This window comes from Festucalex cinctus, chromosome 10 (genome assembly GCF_051991245.1).
Source record: "Festucalex cinctus isolate MCC-2025b chromosome 10, RoL_Fcin_1.0, whole genome shotgun sequence".
Lineage (NCBI taxonomy): Eukaryota > Metazoa > Chordata > Actinopteri > Syngnathiformes > Syngnathidae > Festucalex > Festucalex cinctus.
This window is the reverse complement of record NC_135420.1, coordinates 14,323,097-14,347,161: the sequence shown is the minus strand read 5'-3', so window position 1 is coordinate 14,347,161 and position 24,065 is coordinate 14,323,097. Positions and strand designations below refer to the sequence as shown.

At 38.7% G+C, this 24,065-nt stretch overlaps 1 protein-coding gene across 1 annotated transcript in view; it reads left to right on the top strand.

Annotated features, from left to right (window-relative positions):
• Positions 1-24,065, top strand: part of rnf13 (ring finger protein 13) — a 34,882-nt gene that overhangs the window by 9,976 nt on the left and 841 nt on the right. The window contains exons 6-10 of the mRNA XM_077533983.1: positions 15,398-15,485; positions 17,012-17,102; positions 17,177-17,282; positions 17,481-17,574; positions 23,981-24,061. Of these exons, the coding sequence (XP_077390109.1) occupies positions 15,398-15,485; positions 17,012-17,102; positions 17,177-17,282; positions 17,481-17,574; positions 23,981-24,061 (460 nt within the window). The remainder of the gene's footprint in view (positions 1-15,397; positions 15,486-17,011; positions 17,103-17,176; positions 17,283-17,480; positions 17,575-23,980; positions 24,062-24,065) is intronic.

The following is a 24,065-nucleotide window of genomic DNA, read 5'->3' as shown; positions in this document are numbered from 1 at the left end:
ATTTGGCCCACCAAAAGATTTGATGTTTTAGCATGAATGTTACTATCATGATCATATAAGGCTACTAAGTTTATCAGACCTTTACCAAAGCTAAGCTAGTAAAAAAAAAAAAAAAAAGTAAACCTCCATGTGTATTTGCCCTAATTTAGCTCCACAGACAAAATGTCTTCATTTAATCGCTGTCGAGCAGTGGCAACTTTGTAATTCTCCATACAAACAGTATCTCGTTGAGCGGAACCAATCAGAACAGGAACGCTTATCGCAAAATAATTCACACAAACACATACACTCCTGTTTTTATTTTTATTTTTGAACTTACATTTTATTGAGTTATTTTTTTACAACAATAGAGCATTTTGTACAACATTCCTTAAAAGAAAAACAATATACATGTATATGAAAAGAAAATACAATAATTAGGACATAAACAGTGTCATCTATATACTTAGCATTCCTACACAGCCAACAATAGTCACTACAGTCACTACAATCAACGAGGAGTACATCCACAAGCACCCCTCCCAGCGCGTATTGCTAGTTGGACCTCAATATCAAATCTTCCACCTGGCTCCATCTTTTTCTAAAAATATGCATTTGAATTCGTAATAAGTAGGTTATCTTTTCCATGTGATAGATTTCTCTCAATTTTTGAATCCAAAAATTAAAGGAGGGAGGTTCAGTTTGCAGCCAAGAGCTTGTAATACATTTCAGAGCTGCTGTGAAAAGAATGTTTAAAAGATATGTTGCAGCCTGTCCCTGCACCCCAGGTGGAGTGGTACCAAGTACAGCCACCATTAAGTCCCTTGGTATTGTGACTTGAAAAATCTGGTTTATGGCCCTGTACACTTCATCCCAGAAACACTTTAGTTTGGAGCAAGACCAGAAAATGTGTGTGTGATTAGGCACCTCAGTGCCACAATTCCTCCAACACAGACTTGGGACATTAGGGGTCATCTTAGCAACAATGTCTGGGGTCCTGAAGTATCTACAACATATCTTCCATTTAAATTCTCTCCATGTGTTGGAGTTAGTGGTCCGGTGCGCCAAAATACATACCTCTCTCCACTTTTCATCAGATATAATCCGACCAGCCTCCACCTCCCATCTTTGTTTTGCAGAAATGGGCTGATCATGAGCCAATAATACAATTATTTTATAAATACACTCCTGTTTTGACACAGAGTTGAGGCTTTTGGGTTGATTAGTGCAGATTGGCATGCCCACATTTTCAGAAATGGGCAATGTGATGAGATTTATTTGGTTGTCAGAACTGATAAATGTTTGAGCAGGCACTCTTGAGACACAACTGTTTGTGTACAAGCAATTAAAAAGTCAATTTTCCATAATACATTATATCCTATTTGTTGCAGACTTTTGCCCGTTTTGTCTTAATCATGCTCCGTTAAAAGCGTTGTGAGAGGCAGGAGATGTGATTTAAGTAAAGTAGAGATGAGGGGGAAGAATGGGAAGAGGAGGTGTTAGTAATTGTTTCGAGACGAACAAAGCATGCTGCATTTTGGCAGACTCTCCTCATCAGTGACTTTAGAGTTGTCTACTCTTCGTTTGCACCTTCCTGGATGAGCTTTACCCATCCTCCCATCCATTCATTCTGATCGTTCTGTCTTTTTTTCACTAGCTACTTTTGTTCCAGTAAAGCCTGTTTGCCCATTTCACTCTTTTCGTCTTTTGCGACTGAACGAACCAGCCATACAGCCTTATAAGGTCTTACTACATGCCTTTTTTTGTTGTTGTCTTTTGCCTGTGAGGACATTTATTGTTCCAAACCATTTACTCAAAGCAGGGCCACCCCCACCCCCACCCTCACCAGACGAGTCTTGCACACTCATAACCCACACACAGACATTTGAAAGTCTAGGTTTAGCTAAAATGGCTTCGCATTCCGCAATTCTGTCTATGACCAAGACTGACCTGAAACACAGACATTGGCTGGTGTAAAACCAGATTCCACATCTCATATCTGATTTGCACAGACACACGTCTTGATCGTTGTCATTGTAACTGTAGCCCTTTACTGAGTTTTGTAGTCTAATTTTATATTTCTTATGGAGACACAGATACCATTTTTTTCAATATCTACAGTACATTTGAGAACTTGCCGATACATACAACACTTCATAATGACATTTTCCTTGTAATTTTGATGAAAATTTGTTTTATTTATTTCAATAAAATATTGTTAAAGGCTTGTGCCTGGACTCGTAGCCCAAATCCGCTCGCGCTTTCGTTTACTGCGGTTACGAAGTGTACTTTTGCAGAAAGACATATGTCCCAAATCTAATTTGATCATAATAGTAAACAGTAAATAAAGTGCACGTCTAGTGCTTTATCTACACCATTATATTGTCCAAGCGCTTTACAAAGGCTCATATCAGAGTATACCGACACGCTAACGGTTACACAGCTTTAACATTTTAGTTAAAATAGCTTACTTTAACCTCCAGGATTCCTTGCTGAATAAGGTCGATCGGCAGAACCCAGGGTATTTGTCCATTTTTTGAGCCACTTAATGTTTTGGACGAAATTCAAATCCATCCGATTGAGGACATGTATTTAACCTGGATATTAGTCTTCCCTCTCGTGTGCAACCAAACCCTTTTGTATGCTGCTGACTGCGCGAGAGGCCAGCAATGAAGTAACAAAGACAAAGGCTTTGATAAACTGTTATAGGGCTATGTTCACAGCTCAATTCTATATATATAGATTTTTATTTTATTTTTTTTATTTTTTTTTTTTTGTCGTCAGGCAACAGGTATCTGATTTTCTTTTCTTTTTTTTCTTTCATGCAGTGTGAACAGTGCAATTCAGTTTGTTTGTTTTTGAAATCCTAACAGCCTAGCTGGGCTTCATTGACTGCTTAACAGTTGATTCTAATTCTCGATAGCTAGCTAACAAAAATTACTGGTTCCAAAGGCAGCGGGCTTTGACGCAACGCATACATTCCTCCCACATATACGTCACACATACATATGAGTCATATGTTTGTGTGTGTGTGGCCATCTCTGTGGCAACAAACACGACAATGCTGTGACACAAAGGGACTCGAATCTGGAAATACTCATTAAGTGTTAGTTTTTAACGGCCAATTCGCTGCTCACCACCGATTGGCGCACGACCCTATTAAAAACACAAACTTATTGGACATCGGCACGAGTTGTACTCAAATTTCAAACATTTTCCTGTGATGCACAGTAGATGTCCTTCTCTTGCTGCATGCATGTAAGACCTCAAGGAGGCAGTGTGGGGCATATGCTGATACATAGGAACACTTTGATGAACACTTCAGTAATATAGCTCGTCTTTTACAGAGAATAAAGACTATATGCCTTGAATTGTAGATATATTTCATCTTTCTGTGTGGTATAATGTGCTTTTTGTTACTCCACTCGTGGCATTTTGCTTATTGTGTGCGGGCATTTGTTTGCATGTGTCAGCATTCAACATGCCACCCCTATGTTATTTTCAAATAGCCTCCCCCTAAGTAATACATTAGCTGTTAGCGTCCAGTGAGTCAGCATCATAATGGATCTGTTGCTATAATGGACAATAAAAGAGACTCGTGCCCACTTAACCTTCTGTGAAGAGTGAGCACGTCTACATGTGTGTATTTGTGTGGGGGTATGTGCATTTTGAGGTCGAAAGGGTCGAAGGGGAGAGTGAGGGCGGTAGATGGCATTCCTCCTGATTCCCTTTTAGAAAACAAATCTCCAGAGAAAGAGGGGTTGCGCTTCCTGTCTACTGAGATTTTTTTCTTTCTCTATTTGTGGGAGGCGGGGCAGCACATGGCATCGGTGACCTGTATGCAGGATAGGGGGGGTTGAACAGGAAACTGGATACCCTTCCACCCCACCCCCTTCCCATAGCTTCCTTTCTTCCTTCCTTCATTGTCAGATTCTTTGCAGACTGGCTGTCTGTTTGTTCCCCTTGCATGCGTTTGTATGCAAGTCTGTACACATTGAGACATAATGTTCTAGTTATGCAACATGTACAGTCCAAGCCAAACGTTTTGACACACGTTTGCTGACATTAGACCAGATCTGATCAGAAAATTGTAAATGTTGAACCTGTTCAGTATTTCCGATTGAAAATTCTTATTTACGTGGTCAATAGCGAGTTTAGCCAAGCCGAGTGACTCAGCAATGGTGACGTGAAACGGAACTGTAGCCAATTAGGAAGCTTACCTGAAGCTTGCGCTGTTGCCAGACACAAATAGAGACGCAACTGGTTGTGTTTTTGTTTTTGTATAACGCATCTCTCAAGTCATTCAAAAACAATGACAAAAGTTTGCAAATGCAATATAATTATCATATAAGCTAACAGTTAGCCTTGCTCGTATTTCTTCTATTACTGTTTTAACAAAAGTGGGCTCGTCAACCCCGAACCCCGAACCAAACAATCTTAAAGGTTTATCAAAGAAAATGACTTCCAAGTCCTCAGCAGTCCAATCCCTCCACCTTTTCTAAAATGGCCGTCTATCCCTGATGTTTCATCCCAGAGAGAAGTGACTTGTTTGTTCCCCTTCTTGACACTAGGCCATCCTTTAAGTCTTCTCCTTACTGTGGGCGCAGATGCACTCGCACCTGCCTGCTGCCAGTTCTAAACAAGCTCTGCATTTGTGTTGCCCCAATCTTGGAGCTGAATCAACTGATACTTTCTAGATTTTGTTGGCATCCTCGTAAAGTTTTTGACAATGCAACAAATATGGATTTAAATGTAGCTTTAAAAGCTTTAAGCTATTCTTTGGACAAACGTTTTGTCAATGTTCAATGGATACAAAATTTAGTAATATGAAAACTCTCATTCGGTGGAACTGTCTCTTTCTTATTTTTGTCCTTGATTACCTTTTAAAGGGTTCACATCCAGTGAAGTAATGAACTAATCAATCACACATCTCACTACTTGTATTCTGGGGGGGAAAAAAACTGGTTTTCATGAAATGAAGTTATCTATGTAGTGATCTCTCCATACAGCAAGTTTCAACATGAGAATCTGCACATTGAAATGGTGTCTGCAGGGCAACAAAAAAGTACTTCAACATATCTTTGCTTTGGGAGTGGCAGTGTTACTTCCTCTTCAGTGTTTTTGTCGACAGATCAAACATTGCTGAAACGCTTTGGCTGACTAAGGTGTGGCCGACAGGCAACTTTGCAGCACTAGTTTAGTCTGTTTAGAACCATATGAATAAATCCAGTTTAAGTTAACATTTTGTCATTTTACTTTTTGACCTCATCTTACTGGTAGGAAGGCAAATTGTGTTTGTGCCGCCCTGACCTCACCGCCCTGGAGCTATGCACGATAACAAGCACACACATACAGACCTCGCTTTTATTAACATGATGATCTAGCTTCCTGCACGCGCTCACTCGGTCTCATGACTGCGTATGACTATGGCTGAATGGACGTATGACTCGTGAATGTTTGTGGGTGCTGATTCTCCTAGCTGGCGGATTTGTCTTGCGACGTGTTGTGGCAATAAACAAGTCTGGTCCCATGGATTTGCACACATACACTGCTGAACTGATCGTGACTAGAGCAGTTAAAATGAATTTTATTCGTGGTGTCAAAATTAGTCTGTTAATTTAACGTCACCAATTTTTTTTTATCACGTGATTGACCGCCGCTTACTTGGAAAGCCTGTACTGGGGGAATTCCAGTCACAATGTAGTAGACATGTCCACGTAAAAATTTAGCAGTAATAAATTTAATAGTAATGCATTTATTTGTGGAGACTGGGGTTAAGTTGTATTTTACAATTTTAAAAATGTGCAAAATTTCTCAAACTACTTCAAAGATTAGATAGCTTTTAAAGGGATATTTTACTTATGTAGCCATTTTTGGCAGTCAAACATTAATATTTTGCCTATAATAAATTTTATATTTTCATTACTTTTTATGTACAATTAGTACCTTTAAAAACACATTTTGTAACTTGCTGTCAACTGAAAATTACATCACAAGGGCTCAGGTAACCAATCACAGCTCAGCTTGTGATTGTCGCATGACCAAACCTAGAAAACAGGTGAGCTGTGATTGGTTACCTGAGCCCTTGTGATGTCATTTTCAGTTGACAGCAAGTTGCAAAATGTGTTTTTAAAGGTACTATTTGTACGTAAAAATAATGAAAGTATCAAATGAATTATAGACGAAATATGAACTTTTTATTGCTATAATGGGCTAAATAAGTGAAGTGTCCCTTTAAATGAAAAGAAAAATGTGTTTAGCTGTCACCGTCTTACAAATGCAGTTATGCCATCTAGTGGCAGAAAAATAACTTCAACACAAATCAATATCACATTTTTTACAGTGCATTACAGTACATCTTTTTAATTTTAACTAAATTTTATGAATTATTATGAAATTACTGTATTAATAACTAAAAGATGGAGCCATATTTGTATTAGTTTAACATTTTTTCCACTTTTTGTTAACAAGAGCATGAAACTTAGAAAAGAAATATTGTACATTTTATTGTACGTTTAGAACAGATATAAAATTTGTGATTAATCATGAGTTATCTATTGAAGTCATGCAATTATGATTACAAATATTAATCGCCTGACACGCCTAATTTTTAAATGATTTTTTTTTATAAAATGTTATAAAGTATGAGATCAAAATTTCTGTGGACTATTAAAACAGTACAACAAATGCATGTATCCTATGTTGGAGCCAGGGCTGTCAAATGTTGTGCACATGCATTTGAAGAGCTCTGCGTATGATGCGTCGTGCCAAATCTGATAAGTGATCTGTTCCGACACGCAATATGATAACGGATACGATTGGCTCTCTCCCTAAGGACAAGTGTGAAAGAGCAAGATGTTAGTAGTGCCAGGCACATTAAAATGGCAAACAAAAGGATCATCTCCCACACAATAAAATAACTTTGCAGCTGTGCCGGATTATTAGTGAACTGGACTCCTCCCTGCAGTTTGCAGGTTTATTGAACTCTTTATCTAATCACTGGTCTGGACCTTGGAGCTACAAACCTTAGCAAGATTCTTCTGAAACCCAAGGCGAGGGTGGGGAAATGGGGGTTGGGTGCTTAGAAGGAGGAGGGGATAGTAAGGGGGGAGGGAGGCAAGGAATAAAGGCGCGAGGGTGGTAACGGTGTAGTGGCTGGGAAGACACAAGGAGATGGTAAGAAAGGATGAGAAGATATGTTAAAGGAGCCAAAGGAAGAAAATACACATATTAAAGAGTATTACCTGCTTTGTTGTGATTGTTGACACAACAGCAATAAAATATTCCTCATTCTTTGTATTTTTGAAGTGTGATATTCAAACACCAATGTTGTCAGGACACCAATTTTGTCAAAACACTCTCTACTCAGCTGGACAAATAAATTATTTAACGGGAAAACAAATAAATAATAATACATGCCTGCGGCACACCAGGGTAAGTAAAGTATTTGTGGCCATTAATGACGTCACCAACTCCACCAGCACACCTGAATCAAATAATCGAGATTGTTATTAGGTTTCTGCAGAGCTTGCTGATGAGCTGATCATCTGATTCAGGTGTGTTGGAAGAGGGAAATCTCTTAAAACATACAGGACTGCGGTCCTCGAGAATCAGACTTGGGCACACCTAAATTAAAGGATGGGTTCACACTAGCACCCTTAGTTCTTTTGTAGAGCTGTCAAACGATTGTTTTTAATCAGATAATCACATCTTGGAATTTTGATCAATAATGATGAATCATTTAACTGAAAAGGCTTTTTATCAACATTTTTCCCCCACCAAATTTGAAGAGCACCTGTTATGTGTTAACTCTTTCTACATTTCATGTTATGAGGACGTCTTCAACATTTTTTGATCCACTGCACAGTCTCATCCTCCTTTGTTAATCAGTTCATCACTTGCATAATTCAAAAAACAAAAAACAAAAAAACAATATTTTCACATGAACAAATATTCTGAATGTCTTACACAAACATTTATTAAATGCTTTATTTTAATGCATGTTGTTATGTTTATTGCTCAAAGACAACCATCTGCTATCAGCTAAAGGATCACCTGCAGTCAAACTTAATAGTGGGATTAATCTGAGTTAATACATGATTAATGCGATAGCTTTTTGTGATTAATCAATAAGTTAACACTAACTTTGACAGCACTAGTTGTAATCATACTAAAGTGATTAACATGAAACTTGTTGATAACTTGACTTTTAACCAAATCAATTGGTCAATTCTAAACACCAAAGTAGCCCCACTGCATTTTCAGGTTCCATACTACAGCCGATCAAAAATGACGACAAACAAATTAACCAATATGCCTTGACCTTAAACAGAAATATGCCAACAATTACAAATTGAAAACCGATTTGATCGACTTTGCCAAACCCATGTAAAATTTATCAGAGGCTAGTTTTGCTCTAGGGTGTTCGGTCCCTGTATGACCGATGTCAGAGTTGTCCGATAAGCGGAAGAAGATGGATGGATGGATATTTTTGTACCGCATTATGTTTTCTTTAATCTTCTTCCACTTGCTACTCACCTGTTTGCATTCTTGACATCAGTCAGAAAAGAGTGATGCCACTGTATTACTGTATTTTTATTTTTATTATACCTTATGAATAGAAACCAAACTGTGAAAAATACAATTGGGTGTTGCAAAATGAGCTACAGCTGTGCGCCTGTTTGTGTGAGCAAAACAGCCCGAGCATCTTGGTGCATCCACTGTAAATAATACACAGGACAGATGCATAAATTGAAAGAATGTGAGCGGAATAAGAATTCGGGAAGGATTTTACTATGATACTATGGCATAACAAAACGGGGCATCAGGCAACCTGCTTTAACTGTCGTGCTGCATCAAGGAAGAGATCATGTTGAGAAGGTTATCGTTGACACACAAGCACACACACACACACACACGCTTTTTGATGATGTGGCAATGATCGATGTTGTGTCATCAGTGGTCTATTTCTACACAGGTGTTGCTTTAGAAGAGTGGAAAGGCAGTTACACTGCAAGATGGTATATTTTTACTCTTACTTTTTGCACTGGTTGCAGTGGAGAAACAAACTTTTTTTTTGGGGGGGGGGGGGGGGGGGGGGATACAGTTTGAAGTGATACTACGATTGATTAGTTGCAGTATGGTACCACAAAGGATTTCGGTCCTGGTATTTATTAGCAGACTAGTACCAAGACCACACAAGCAGCAGAGCGGCTTTCAGTGCAGCAATAAAAATTATTACAACAGTTAAATATTGACCTGTAGTTAGTTTGTGGTGTCCTGCCACAGGTAAATGTGTATATGTGCATATATGTGTTAATGACGTCATTGATCAATCTGCAAATTAAAGACGACATAGCCGATCTAAAAATGTGATCATGGTGCATCAAATTTGCAGAAAGTGTGTATGAAAAAGGTCTTGTATCAACATGTGGGAAGGGACCAAAGTGTTGTTTGTATCATGGAGGGCACATTCTCATTGTGCAATTTGTTACGCGTTTGGGCATGCTTGACAGCTAAAAGCCTCTTCGTTTCAGAGTGTGAGCACGTCGATCACTTCCCTGACCCCAACACGAAGTTAGAACAAATTTTCACTCAAGATGTATAATGAATATGATTGTTTCTCCCAGCAGTTAATAAAGATAATTGCCACTTTGCATACGGTAAACCTGACAAACTTGAACAACTCAAGAATTGTTTGTACTCAGGTATGCGCACACTAAGTGGTTGAGCAACTAAAGATTTTATTTATTTATTTGTAGTTATGTGATGAAAGTCAAGCCACTTTATCAATGATGTGCCCAATCTTTTTTCTTCCACAGATAGTTTCACTTAAAGGGATATTTGAACAGACAAAATGTAAACAAATAAAAACAAATGATTCAAATTTACCATTATACTATTTAAATTCAATTAAACAATTTCTTTTAAATTAAATTAAACCATTTCTCTGTTTCCTGTTGTTCAATTTAGAACTCTTTGGCACACATAATTAGATAAGTGACTTGAGCTAGGCCGTTGTATAGCTGTGAACTTTTATTCTTGCTAAGGCTTTCTTATCTACCGGTAATTACACCCTAAATTTGGTACACAAAGTTCCATGTGTTAGGTTCTGCTCCTTGGCTCTCCTTGGCGTCAGTAAATAGTCCAACTGGGTAGTTAATGTTAGTCTATCACAGTGTTTCTCAATTCCTATCGTCAGGGACCGCTATCCAGCCTGTTTTCCATGTCTCCCAATTCCCAATGCAGCTGATTCCAATGACGGCTAATCAGCAAGCTCTGGAGAAGCCTGATAACGATCCTCACCTGCGTTGCAATTGGGAGACATGGAAAACAGGCTGGCCAGGGGGCCCTGAGGACCGGAATTGAGAAACACTGCTAGACTAACATTAACTACCCAGGACCGGAATTGAGAAACAATGCTAGACTAACATTAACTACCCAGGACCGGAATTGAGAAACACTGCTAGACTAACATTAACTACCCAGGACCGGAATTGAGAAACACTGCTAGACTAACATTAACTACCCAGGACCGGAATTGAGAAACACTGCTAGACTAACATTAACTACCCAGGACCGGAATTGAGAAACACTGGTCTAGCGAATGTTAACGAACCGGCAGAATTTTGCCCGAAACTTAACGGTTTGTTTCACTTTTCAGTGTTTTTTTTTTCTGTATTTAAGGATAGACTTGTATATTTTGCAAGTCATTTTTGGTCAAATGTTTCCGCATACTTGTAGCATTATACCCGTATGCCATACTGCGACAGCAAAGCGCTGATTTGGTTGTTGCTCCCTGACCTGACCTGACCATGATCTGGTGAAAGCCAGAGGTCCTCAACCCCTAACCAGAATACTTCTGGTATTGTGCCAAGATATGCTATTTTTCACAAGTATTGTGTTCCTGTGAGCACTGTGAGAACTTGTTGTTGCTCCTTGTGAGGAAACCTTCAATCAACCTGAATGAGGTGTCACCCTCCAAACAGCTGAGCATCCGTTAGTTAAAAATAATACTTATAGCTGTTTAAAAGAGTCACTGCACTCGGGGAAAAAACTGTCTCTGTTCCTGCTAGTCCTGGTTTTAAGGCACCTATAACGACTCCCTGAGGGCAGTGACTGTAAAAAGTGAATTGGCGGGGAAAGAAAAGTCCTTTGCTAATTTTCCAGCTTTTGAGACCAGGCTACAATTTTGCAATTTCTTCTAATGGAGGAAGGGAACAGCCAATGATTTTCTGTGCAGAACTGATGACTCTGTAAACATTTTTTATCAGCTAATGAGCATCCACTGTACAACACAATCATACAGTATGTCGGGATACTCTGTATTGTAGACCAATTAAAAACACACCAAAAGTTTCTCACAGACCTCGTTTTTGTTCAGCAGTCTAAGAAAATGCAAACGCTGCTGTGCCTTCTTCACTACAGCTGTAGTGTTGTCTGTCCATGTCAGCCGGTCAGAGATGATGGTCCCCAGAAATGTAAAAGTTTTTACTCTTTGTCTCATCAAAACATTCTATTCCTTATTCAAGGTCATTTCTCTTGGTTCATTAAACCAAAGATGTGGCAATATCTGTCTTAGCTTGTCTCTAATGCAAAGGAGCTGGATGAAGAATTGTATAGGACTGAATGTAGCAATGAATGCTAGCTAGCTCCCATGGTGCTCGTTTACCTGCTAGGAAGGTAGCTACCTAGCATCACAGGCTAACGCCAAATTGTGGCAGGGTTTTTACTTTCATATGCTAGCTAGCTAGCGCCCTAGCTAGCTTCATATTTTACTGCTAGGGAAACTCGTTATTCAATCTAACCTTATAAGGTATGTCTAATGTGTAGTATGACAGTGTTTAGAAATGTACAAGAATTTAATGTCTTCCTAGTTGAGGGTATCTATACAAACATATTGTGTACTAACTTGACATGCATAGTTAGTGTATGTAGAGTGTAAGCGAAGCAATGCAGAAATGCGTGACTTTCAAGTCCCGCATGCACATTTTTTCCCTCAGTGAACTTCCACTTCTCTTTTTCTTATTCTCTCACTTCTGCTCTCCATTTTGAGCCCTCCCTCTTTCAGTCTCAGGAATGTATCAAATTTCCACATCCCTGCCGAGGATGAATTCGTCTTAGTAGTGCACAAAATAGTACTTGTGTAATCAAACGACGATAGAAGACAATATACTATGCAAATGAACATTCTTTCAGTGCTTCATTTAAGCTAATTTAATCTTTATGCAGTCTATGAATTTACACAATGCATGCTAGAGTCAGCTCTCCTTATCAAAACACAGACAAACACACATCCAGAATTGTGCATGTGTGTCCCTCATCCAGACAACATGCACACAGCGGCCATTGATACATCCAAACAATACACCTTCATAGCCAAACACATGCAGCCCGACTTCCATACACACTGCCTCACATATGCGTGCACGCTCTGAATTACAATGACATGGCGCAGACACAAGACAGGACTGTTCTGTCCAAGTCTCCACGCATGTCTTCTGCACACACACGCAAAGTCATTTTACATAGAGAGGTTTAAGATATGGAGATTGTGGAGATTTTTAAGGCTCCAGTTAGTAGAAATTGCCCCAGTCCATAAAAAAAAGCACTGTTTGATGATAACCTTGTATGTCGCGTTAACTGTTCTATCTATCTACATTTTCTCCGTCTGTCTGAGGACGTGTCAAACTGTCCCTATTGCTTTTTCTAACTAAACATACCCAGACTTTGTATAGTGCTATGGGCAATCTTGGGACATTGAAATGTAGAAATGTGTGTCATCTGCATGCTTGTGATAATCTCTTATTGTTTTCTATTATCTGAGCAAGTGGAAGCATGTAAATGTTAAACAGAAGAGAACCCAGGATGGAGCCATGAGGGACCCCACATGGAATTTTGGTCTGCTCAGATGTAAAGTTACCTATTAACACAAGATAATTTTTTAAGTTTTTTCTTTTAAGTTTGGATGCAAAACAAACAAGAACTGTACCAGATAGGTTCACTCAATTTTCCAGCCGATGAAGTAATATATTGTGGTCAACTGTGTCAAATTCAGAGTTGAGGTCCAATAATACTAACACTGAAGATCTGCTATTATATGTGTTTAAGCAAATGTCAAATATTTTTACCAAAGCGGTCTCAGTGCTGTGGTGGTCTAAAACCTGACTGGAAGATGTTGAAGAAGCAAGAAATAATGATGCTGTTGAGTAAACCTTTTACTTCAACAAAGCAATACCAAATGGATCTTGTTCTAACAATCTTTGCTTCTTTTCGCTCATATTCTATACAAAATGATTGCACGACGTGTGGAAAATGATGATAAAATACAAATTGATGATAAATATAAATTCTTCTTCAACAGTCCTGAAGAAAACAGCCTCACTCACTTCGTCAATGCAAGAACACAAATAATTCCAAGATTATTTTGTCACATCCTATTTCCTTCTCAACATCTGCTGTCAGCGGGCCACTATAACAATAGCTAAACCGGATACCGCAGCTTCTGTCCTGAATCGGAGCCCCGCACTTGGGAGAGATCGTCATTACGTTTTTATTCATTCAGTTTCCTGCACTTCCATGACGCAGCAAACATTGCCACCACGAGGAAGATCCCCCGCCACCCCTTTCCCCTCCACATCCTCTTTGAAATACACATTTTTCTTAACCGCACAACCCACTGGAAATTCAGTAAACAACTTTACACAGCCGTTTTGTTATGAAAGTATTGGGACAGCAGGGAAAACCTTATAGTATGGAGATTTTGTAATTTCTCAGAATTGATGCTAAACCTGAGAGAAGGTCTGGCTCTCAATCTCTGTTCTAGTTCATGATTTTCCTTAGCCAAACTATTGTTGGGCGTTATGGATAGATTTATAGATCGATGTGCTGCATAGACATGTGTCTGCAGGCGAGGTAAGCAAATGTATTTTACTCTTGACTGCACATGTTGAGGTCTTGTTTTTCCTTGTGGTATAAAAGATCATCATAGTTTTCTTTCATGAATGTCTCCTGGGGGGTTTAGAGGGACATGTATGGGCAAGTTGCCTGTTAATTGTATTGGAAGGAGTGCTCTGGGCCTTGGGTGTGTGTGAACCAAACATGTTTCTTGTACAGACAGGGGAATGAGCTCCCTGCTATAGTCTTGAGTTTTGTCAAATGCTATACTCTGAAAAAATGAGGGTCTTAAAGGGGAAGTCAACCTTAAACATTTAAAAATGCCATCCTGATTAATATTACATTTGTGGAATATGAGTTACGTGGCAAAATCCAGCCACTTTTACCCATCTCAGGGGGCGGCCATTTTGCCACTTTGCTGTCAACAGAAGATGACATCACAGTTGCTCAGGGCTCATGCAACAACCAATCACAGCTCACCTGTTTTCTGAATCTGAGCTGTGATTGGTTACCTGAGAGACCTGAGCATTTGTCATTTTCACTCGACTGCTAGTGGCAAAATGGCCGCCATCTGATATTGATTAAAAACTGCTGGATTTTGCTTCTTTAGTCATATTCATCTAATATTGTCAATCATTTTTGGGGGGAGTTGACTTCAACTTTAAGGACTGTTTTTACGCTACGACGAGGTGGATTTTGAACTGTATCGTAAAAAGGAAAATGTGAAGTTTAGCTATGGAAACTGGTTTTGCGACTAAACCCCCGACAAGATCGGATACACCTCGCACGTTTTTACCAGATATTACATCTTACCTACGTTTGTAGTCACAAAGCAATGGCGGATGATAAAGTGAGGTCTATTTGGGGGGACGACGAAACGGAAATCTTTTTGGAATTAATTAAAATAAGCGAATATTAATGCAATTGTAGATAGAAAAAAAGCAAAGAAACAGTATGGTTTGTCAAGAATTAAAAAATCAAACTCATACGACATTGCACGGCGCAGTCGCTTCTTCTTCTTCTTCTTTTAAATTACTGGTGGGGATCACAACCTACTCCGGTCTCCTCCCACATTCCAAAGACATGCATGGCAGGTTAATTGGGGGCTCCGAATTGTCCCTAGGTGTGCGTGTGAGTGTGGATGGTTGTTCGTCTCTGTGTGCCCTGTGATTGGTTGGCAACCAGTCCAGGGTGTCCCCCGCCTACTGCCCAGAGCCAGCTGAGATAAGCGCCAGCAGCCCCCGCGACCCCTGTGAGAAATAAGCGGTCAAGAAAATGGATGGATGGATGGATCACAACCTTATAGTGTATATCGCCACCTACAGCAGTGGAGTCCCCTCTCAATATTTGCAAAAGAACAACAGATGGAAACAGGAATAAGTCGTATGTCCGTATTGCGCATTTTCAGTAAATTCGCTTAAAAAAAATTCCAAATAATTGGATGGAAACCCCACTTGTGATTACTTTATAGATAAACTCTGAGTCTGTCAGCTAACCAGGATGCAAATGTTGTCTTCTCCAGGTCCTCAATGCACAGAAAGCTGGCTACAAGGCAGCCATTGTTCACAATGTGGACTCCGACGACTTGATCAGCATGGGCTCCAATGATCGTAAGTTTAGTCGCTCCGCCTCCTTCTAACTCCATACATAAACACGCAGAATCCTCCACTGCTTACCAAGCCCGAGGACATTTTAGTTCAGGAATCCTTGTCAAGTCCCAAGATGTTTCTCGGAATGTTGCGATGCCCCGCAACCCATTTTAGTCACCGTGATAGTATCTGTTCCCTGTCCTCACTTGAAAGCGGCGCAGCAGAGTCATGAATCATCGTGGAGGTGCTTTTTTTCTCTCAAATGCGGCGCACGCTCTGTTGCAGACCTGCCGGGCATGTTTCTTCTTGTATCTACGTGGAGTCGTGCCGCATTTAATTTAATCAACCCACCATTTCACGCCTGCCTGACAGCACCTGGTATTTTCTGATCCTGAAGCTCCTGTAATTGCTGCAAATTTATGCACAGTAGCTGGTCAGATGTGCAGAGGCCAAGGATTACACGGTTAATTACAGATCATCCCTTTCCTTTACATGTGTTCACTTTGCTTACCGCCACCAAGTTAGCTTTATTTGAATTATGATCAAAATGTGTAACATTTGAGACTTATAATAAAAAAAATACAAAAATGTCAGTCCAAATTTTTTGTCAGAATAAGATGAAAAAGTTTTTCCAAATTACCTAAAAATGTCCAAAAAGTGACCATAAAATGTCTAAAAAAGGAGAGGAAAAGGGGAAAATGATCATAAAATGTCCATGAAATTGCCAAAAATATTGGACAATTTAATAAAATGGCAGAAATGAAAATGTTCAAAAAGTAATTTCAAATGTCCAAAAGCAAAAGCAAGGCAGAAAGTTCCCATAAGATATTTTTAGAATTTCTAAAAAAAAATATATATATATATAATAATAATAATAATAATAATAATAATAATAATGCAGAAAAACATTCAAAAAATGTCCTTAACCAAAAGAAGAAATCACGAAAATTACCATAAAATGTCCACAAAATTGCCAGCAAAAAAAAAGGCAGAAAAAAATGTCCAAAAGAGGAAGTAGAGGCAGAAAATGACCATAATAATATGTCCCCAAATTTCCAAAAATAGGAATTTGACAAAAAGGCAGAAAAGTCTAAAATGAAAAATTACAATAATAATAATAATAATAATAATAATAATAATAAACACGAAGGGTAGAAGAAAATGAATGTCAAAGTGTTGGATGCTGTATAATTTTGTGTTATGGTGCAGTTCTAATTAGGTCATTAGGCTAACACTAGCACACAGTTTCCATCATAACAATCTTTAAATGTTTTGTGGCGCCAGACATATTTTTTTTTTTTTTTTTTTTTTTTTTAGCTAAAATGTCCCCATTCTACAGTATATCCACAGTACAAGCTCAACTCAACTATCCTGACTCTACTCGCCTTGGTTTGGGGCACTCGGATTTTTACCAGGCAATAATACTGGACAGCCAAACTGAGTATCAGTTTGCTATAAAACACTTGCATGTGGTCTTTGTGGTGTCAATTCAATGTGTGAAGTTTGTCATGTATCACTAATTTGTTCGTTTAATTTCTTGTTTTTAGTGGACATAATGAAGCAGATTGATATTCCCTCTGTTTTTGTGAGTGAAGAGACGGCCAACTCTCTGAAAGAAGACTACCTGTTTGACAAAGGGTAAGTTGATGTTCATTAAGCCATAGTAACTGTTGTGGATCGCTCTCGCTTTGAATTTGTAACCGGTGTTTTAGGGGTCGCGTGGTCCTTATGCCAGACTTCAGCTTGCCTCTAGAATACTACTTGATCCCTTTCCTCATCATCGTTGGAATCTGCCTCATCCTCATTGTTGTCTTCATGGTAAGTATCTAGTTCAGGTTCCCAGTTGGAATAAATCTCCTCTAACGGATCAGACTCTTGGAAATCAAGCAAGTGCAGTTTATTTCCCTCATTCAGTGCCAACCATTTTCGCACTCATTGCCACTAATAGCTGGCGATATGCAAATGACCTGAAGTAACATACCCGTGAGGAGACTTTTATGATTTCATTGTTCCTAGATCACAAAATTTGTCCAAGATCGACACAGGGCTCGGAGGAGCCGCCTCCGCAAAGATCAGTTGAAGAAACTTCCCATCCACAAGTACAAGAAAGGTAAGTCGCCTCTCCTTTTCTTTTTCTTGTAAGTCCTGTTAAAGATTGATCTTTATACTGCATGTGCTTTCTCACGATTTGACCCAGATGAGCGTGATCACCAATGCGCACGGACATATCATGCTTCCACCTAATCGGATTATTATCGTCTCAAAACCTTCCCCCCCACCCTTTAAAGCTCTCCCTGGGTGATCAGAGGTGGACACATGACTGATGGTTAAGAATGTGTTGTCAGGCCAAACTGCGAGCAAAGTGGATGAACAGTCGAGTTGTTTGGCGACACATAAGTTTGACTTTTTTCCTAAGTGGGACCGTTCAGTTCGTCAGGGTTCAGCGCAGGTTAACGCAGATCAGGTTTGATGCGTCAGTTATGTAAACAGACATCATAGCAAACATACCAGCGAGGCTGTGCGTAGTTTGCCAATCAAGAAAAACAATAAGCGGCACATGGCAGTGTGTGGCGTATCGCAGACTACGCAGTACTTGTAAACAAGAAAAACGACTTCTTGCCTCATTCTTTAGCGCATTCTTTTGTCCTAGTGCAGTTTTTGTTTGTTCTTCCCATTCAATTAAGTGAAAAAGAAAGCAGATGAGACTCTTGACGTGGCGTACTGAAAAGTAATATGACATTGAAGTCTGAGATTGGCTGTAAATCATTGAGATTTCCTGAGACTTGTGAAAGTCACAGAGATCCATTTGGAAAATATAGCACACTTTAGTTTGCCTAATTAGAGTTTAGACCTGTTGAAGTCGAATGTGGTTTAGGTTGTAAGGTTATTTTTGTGCTCTCTGTTCCAAGTGACTGACAATGGTATGTTACAGTCAGCAGGTGATCTTGTTTACATAAGTTGTTTTGCATAATAACATTAATTGCCTTACTGTTACTAAATCAGTAAAAAATACTTTCATATATGACTTACACACTGACCAAAACCACAACATAATGGACATGCAATAAAATCAAGGTGTCCATGGGGGGGGAAAAAAAAAGGTCTTTAAATTTCCTTGACACATTATCCTTAAATCCACCGTTCAAACCGGTATTTAAAAGGCGCAATAAAAGCAATGTCTTTCCTTTGGGGGAAAAAAAACAAACATTTTGTTGCGTGAAGGTAAAGTAGATTTAAAAAAATACAATAAAATAAGAAATATAAATAAAAGAAAATAACCTTAAAATTGGTCTTTGAAAGTCTTACATTTAGATTTTTTTTCCCAACCAGAAATCCAGAAAATGTTTACCGAACTGGACAAGCCAATCTGAACTTCACACAAACAAGTTTAAGCAACAGATGAGAAACTTCTGTAATCAGGATATTGCTTTGCAGTGCAAAAACAGCTTGAATTTTATTTATATATTTAAAGTGTTTTAGAATCTACAATACTCCCTGCAGGGGATCTTTTCAAAGTGAATCACATAATGGGGAGCTCCCCCGTAAATCTGTAATTGAGCCATATACAACATGTGGTGCTTCGACTGCTATGCTACATCATACGAGTATCCCGCGTCAGTCTGCTGGGTGATGGGGAATTCTCTCTCTTTGTCTGTCTGTCTCTCTCTCTCGCTCTCTGCGGTCTTGCCAGCTGAGTCACAGTATTGGTTGACAGGGAGGAGGCACGAAATGTGAACCTAATCACGTTTAAAGCAGGCCTGCTTGGAAGCGAAGAAAATGATGACTTAAGAGTGTGCAGGGGCCCCACAAATGAGCAATGAGATGGGATTCATTAGTTTGATGAAGACCGCTAAAAGCGCCGGCTAGTTGAAAACATACATAGTGAAAATCCACGCCTACTGACTATTTGAAAACAGGAAATATAAATAGACTCCATATGATTTGAATGAGCTGTTCTTGTAAAGTGTAATGCGAGTGTTTTTTATGCCTCTTTAATTTGTTAGAACAATCATTATAACCTGTGACAAAAATTAGCTGTCTCTGGCCCGATCTTGTACCTCCAATTTGATATCAAAATTCTAATTATGGTGTGCTTTAAGAAGTGCAGTCCCAATGTTTACATATATCATGAAAATATATCAAAGATGAAAGTTGAAGCAAATAAAGCCACACATTTGTTTGCTTTGTTGCTATAATCTGATATACTGATTCATGTTTAACTTGTTTGGTAGAATTTTGTGAACTGTCATAGTGAACGCTTAAGACTTGAAGTCAAAGTGTTTAGTTAACAACTCTAACTGAAGTAGATAAACTTTTTTTTTTTTTTTTTTGTTAGTTTAATTTTCAAAGTTATGCTCTACTACCAAGCTAGCAGTTGTGGCTGATGTTAGCTTGTTTACAGCGCTACTACGAGCTCAGTATTGCTAGCACTATTTTGATGAGGCTAATATGTGTTCTATGAAATACTATTCTATTCTTTTCTATGTGACTATTTATCATGATTATGAACTGCAGGCTGTTAGAATTTGGATGTTCCATTGTATAACACTCCTGTATGTTCAACAAAACAACAAGGGAGAATAGGATTAGCATGCTAAGCTAGGCAAAATGGCCAACATATCACATTTCTATAGATGGTGTATAGACCAAATGTGGCGTACAGTGAAGTCTAATTGGTGCACAATAGCAGCGTGAGACATACGATCTGTGTCAATACACACGATTATGTAACCACAGCTGCCGAGCCTGTCAGCGTCGCGCTGCCATTTTGTCATCTTTGGTTCCAGTGATTGCAGAGCCTTGCATCATCCTGATCCTGGCTCACCTCTGGTGTCAGACCAATAACTTCTGTCTAGCAAGAGCTCGTGGCACATATTTGGAGGTCACTCCTTCTCGACCCCTGACCTCTATCCTGATGCCTACACACACACACACACACACACTCGCAGCTGCAGTATTTCACGACTGGGCACAGAGCGGCTGTGTGATTCGGCGACACACTTTTGGGCCGTTTCTGGCAGCTTCTCTTCCGCTGAGCCTCGCTGCTCGCACGCTTCACAACGCTTCGTCTCAAGTTCAGTGGGACAGCGTGGCTCCTCTGAGAGGCGAGAACGCTGCTGCGAGGCTAGCTTGTGAATACAAGATGAAAAAGGAGGGGACATGAGTTGCGATGACTCGTATGCGGTTTTATTAGTCTGTTTTCAGGAATGCTGGGAATTTTTGTTGTGGCCAAAATGTGTTTTCAGAGTGTAGGGACAGTGAATAACAACTTTTTGGCAAATTAATATATAGAAAAAAACCAACATGATTTTACTACTGTGAAACAAAAATGTACAATGCAAAGACAGGCAGGCTTATGGCTTGTATTTTGCAAGTACAAGTGTTATAGCTCACACCGTGTATAATTCATTCCCTGTCTAAAAAGGCACCCGACCAGTTTTTCAAGTCTTAAGAAAGCCTGTGCAGGTGTCACGAATGTCAACTTCCTGTATTTGTCTTTGGTTGGTTATGTTTACAGACAGACGGGGGGAAACACCAATGCTTGCACAAGACGTCTATCGATAATTAAATCCGTAACCTTACACAAGAAAATAATTAATGATTAACCTTTTTTTTTTAATTTTTTTATTATTATTATTTTTTTTTTTTTAAGCACAACTTGGATCAAGATATTTGCTAATATACCATAAATAGAAAACCTGTTAAAATAAGTGAATACATGCATTTGTTTATATTTGTGACTGTAGTTTGCAGTAGTGTAGAACTATAAATAAAATACCGTACAGGTCTACCAGTGTCAACATAATCTTTGTTAAGGAAAAATAATTCATTTATTGGGGAGTGTTCATTCTATACGGAAGCGTATTGCATTCACTTGTGGGATTTTTTTTTTTTTTTGACATTTGTTTTGTGTGTGTATTGTTTTTCTGAATATTTATTTTCTGTTTTACAGAATCTTTTTATATATCATAAAAAAATAAAATTCCCAAAAAATATTCCTAAAAACAGGAGGAAAAATTACTCCGAAAAACAGATATTAATAATTAATATTAAAATATTCGGAAAAATGCGGTAAAAAAAATATTTTTTTAAAAAAAGGGGGGGGGGGGGGATATTCGGAAAAACAGAGCACCAACTTGTTTTTTGGAACATTTTTTTTAACCTCTGACTCCAAGTGACTTGTTGCAAACTCGCTAATTTTCTGTTTTTCAGAATATTTATTTTCAGTTTTTACGGAATATCTTTTTTTTCTGTTATAAAAAAAAATAAAATTCCCCAAAATATAAAAAAATATATAGATATTTTGAAAAACACGAGGAAAAATTACTCTGAAAAACAGAAAAAAAAATATTTGGAAAATTGGAGGGGGGGGGACAGGGAAAAAAAAAACATTGGCGGACATTTCAACTATATGATTTACTGGCTCAGTTAAGGAATGGCATGTACCGTAATTTGTATAGAAATGCAATACGCTTTGTATTTATTTATACAATACATTTTTATATTGTTCCACAAACAAATAGTAATGCTTTGATTCAAATCAATGAATGGTCACGCATAATAACGGCATGTAACAGATTCATAACTGTCATCTGTATATCTGTCAAGTGTCTCTGCACTTGAATTCATCAGACAGACTGTTTAGGTGCTGCTCTTTTGGTTAGCAACATGGTTCAAATGGACTCCACAGTTGCCACCTGTTTCTTTCCTTTGGGGATAAAGGCGCCTATTTCGAGTGCATTACGCAAGCAGAGATGAAATGAGACCTGGCGTCTGTCGGAGTGGAGGGAGGCCACAGTTTTCGGGAACGTAGTACGCTATTTGCTTTTAGTTTCGCTCCCAAATAAGCACCTCACGTCAAGCAGACGCTTCCCGTGGGTGGGGGGAATTGATCAAATTTGAACCCAAGTCTGTAGTATTATTCAATATTATGCAAGTATGTTTGCACAAATAAATGCCTGATAACTTCAAATAACTGAGCACTACATTAATTAAGACATTAAGTTGTGTTTTTGGTCCGCTGGTCCCCAAAGGAAGTGAATGTGTTCTTATAGTTGCACAGTTCTTTTTTTGTTTTTTGTTTTTTCTTCTTCATGAGGAAATGAAACTGAAACCCAGGAAACCAAACTAAACCGTTAACTGACAGCCATGTTCCAATCTATTGGTTAGTTGTATTGAAATGTCACCTACACTATCCAAATATTAGTCCTGATTGGTCGACTTTACGCTTAGAGTTTAGCACGTCCTGTATATGGATATGAGAGATCCATGTATGCTGGAAATCAATAAAAGATGACAACTTTGTGTTGAAGTTGAGTTGCTGACAGCGGGTGAGAGAAGGAGGAAGGCGGTGTTGGACGTGACTGGGCGTCCATATAAGGTCACATGCGGCCCTGGCGTAGACACGAGAGGAAAACATGCTCACTTGGAGCTTACGTAAACACGGCAGCTCACAAGAGTCCGCCCTCTCTCAAGCCCGGGCTTGGAAGAAACGCGGGGGGAGGGCGGGACTGCGGAATTTGAAAAGGGCGTGCGTTGGTAAATTCCTCAACTCACCTCATCGGCAAGTTGGATGTAGAGACTTGTTTGGAAAAATTAGAGCAAGATCGTAAGGAAAGTGATAAACGCGGGTTCACCGTTTGAATGAATGGTGTGGAATCAATGTTGGAATTATTTTTGCTAAAACTTTGTCAAACACTCAAATGCGTTTAAAATGATGAGCTTGTCTGTTTTGGAGCATAAGCAGATTGTTTCTTTCTCCATATTTTTTGGTAGTGATAGACTGATATGGTTCTTTTCATGTTGATTATTAGTAGTCAAGGAGACTGATAACTGATAGTTCATGCCAATATTCATTTGCAGTAAAAGAGAAAATATTAACATCAAAATTTAAAAATAAATGAATAAATATATAAATAATTAACAGCTTTGTTTAAAAGATTTATAACAAAAATTCCATGGAGCTTCCAGGGTCCTCAGCATGTGTTAAGCTAAATTAAAAACTAAGCAATAATTCCCTAAAGTTTTCTACTGGAAATAAAGTTTTCCAAAATTTTAACATAATTTTTTTTTTTTCTTCTTGTTTTAATTTTTAAAAAATATAAAAATTGCGGTAATATATATATATATATATATATATATATAATTATTATTATTATTTTATTTTAAATGTAGGGAGTTTCCATTGTCAGCATAATTTTTTTTATAAAGTGCACTCTAAAAACAGTTGGGTCAAAAATGGACCGATCCTCTACTTGACCCAACTTTGAGTCAAGAAAAGGGTCTTAGTGTAAATCAACTCATAAATATTGGTCAGACCCTTCACTTGGGTCAAAAAATGGGGTCATTTTGTATAAAACAAACAAGAAAGTTGGGTCAAATTGACCCATAAAGTAGGTCGGTCCATTTTTGGATCCATAATTGGGTTCCCTGTACCTCATTGATGGACAAATGCGTGCGAATGTAGCTAATTTGGGGTTTGCGGAATATTTTTTGAAATGTTCTTTGTTTCTCAGGAGACATCTACGACGTGTGCGCCATCTGCCTGGACGAGTATGAAGAAGGAGACAAACTGCGGGTCCTGCCATGTTCTCACGGTGA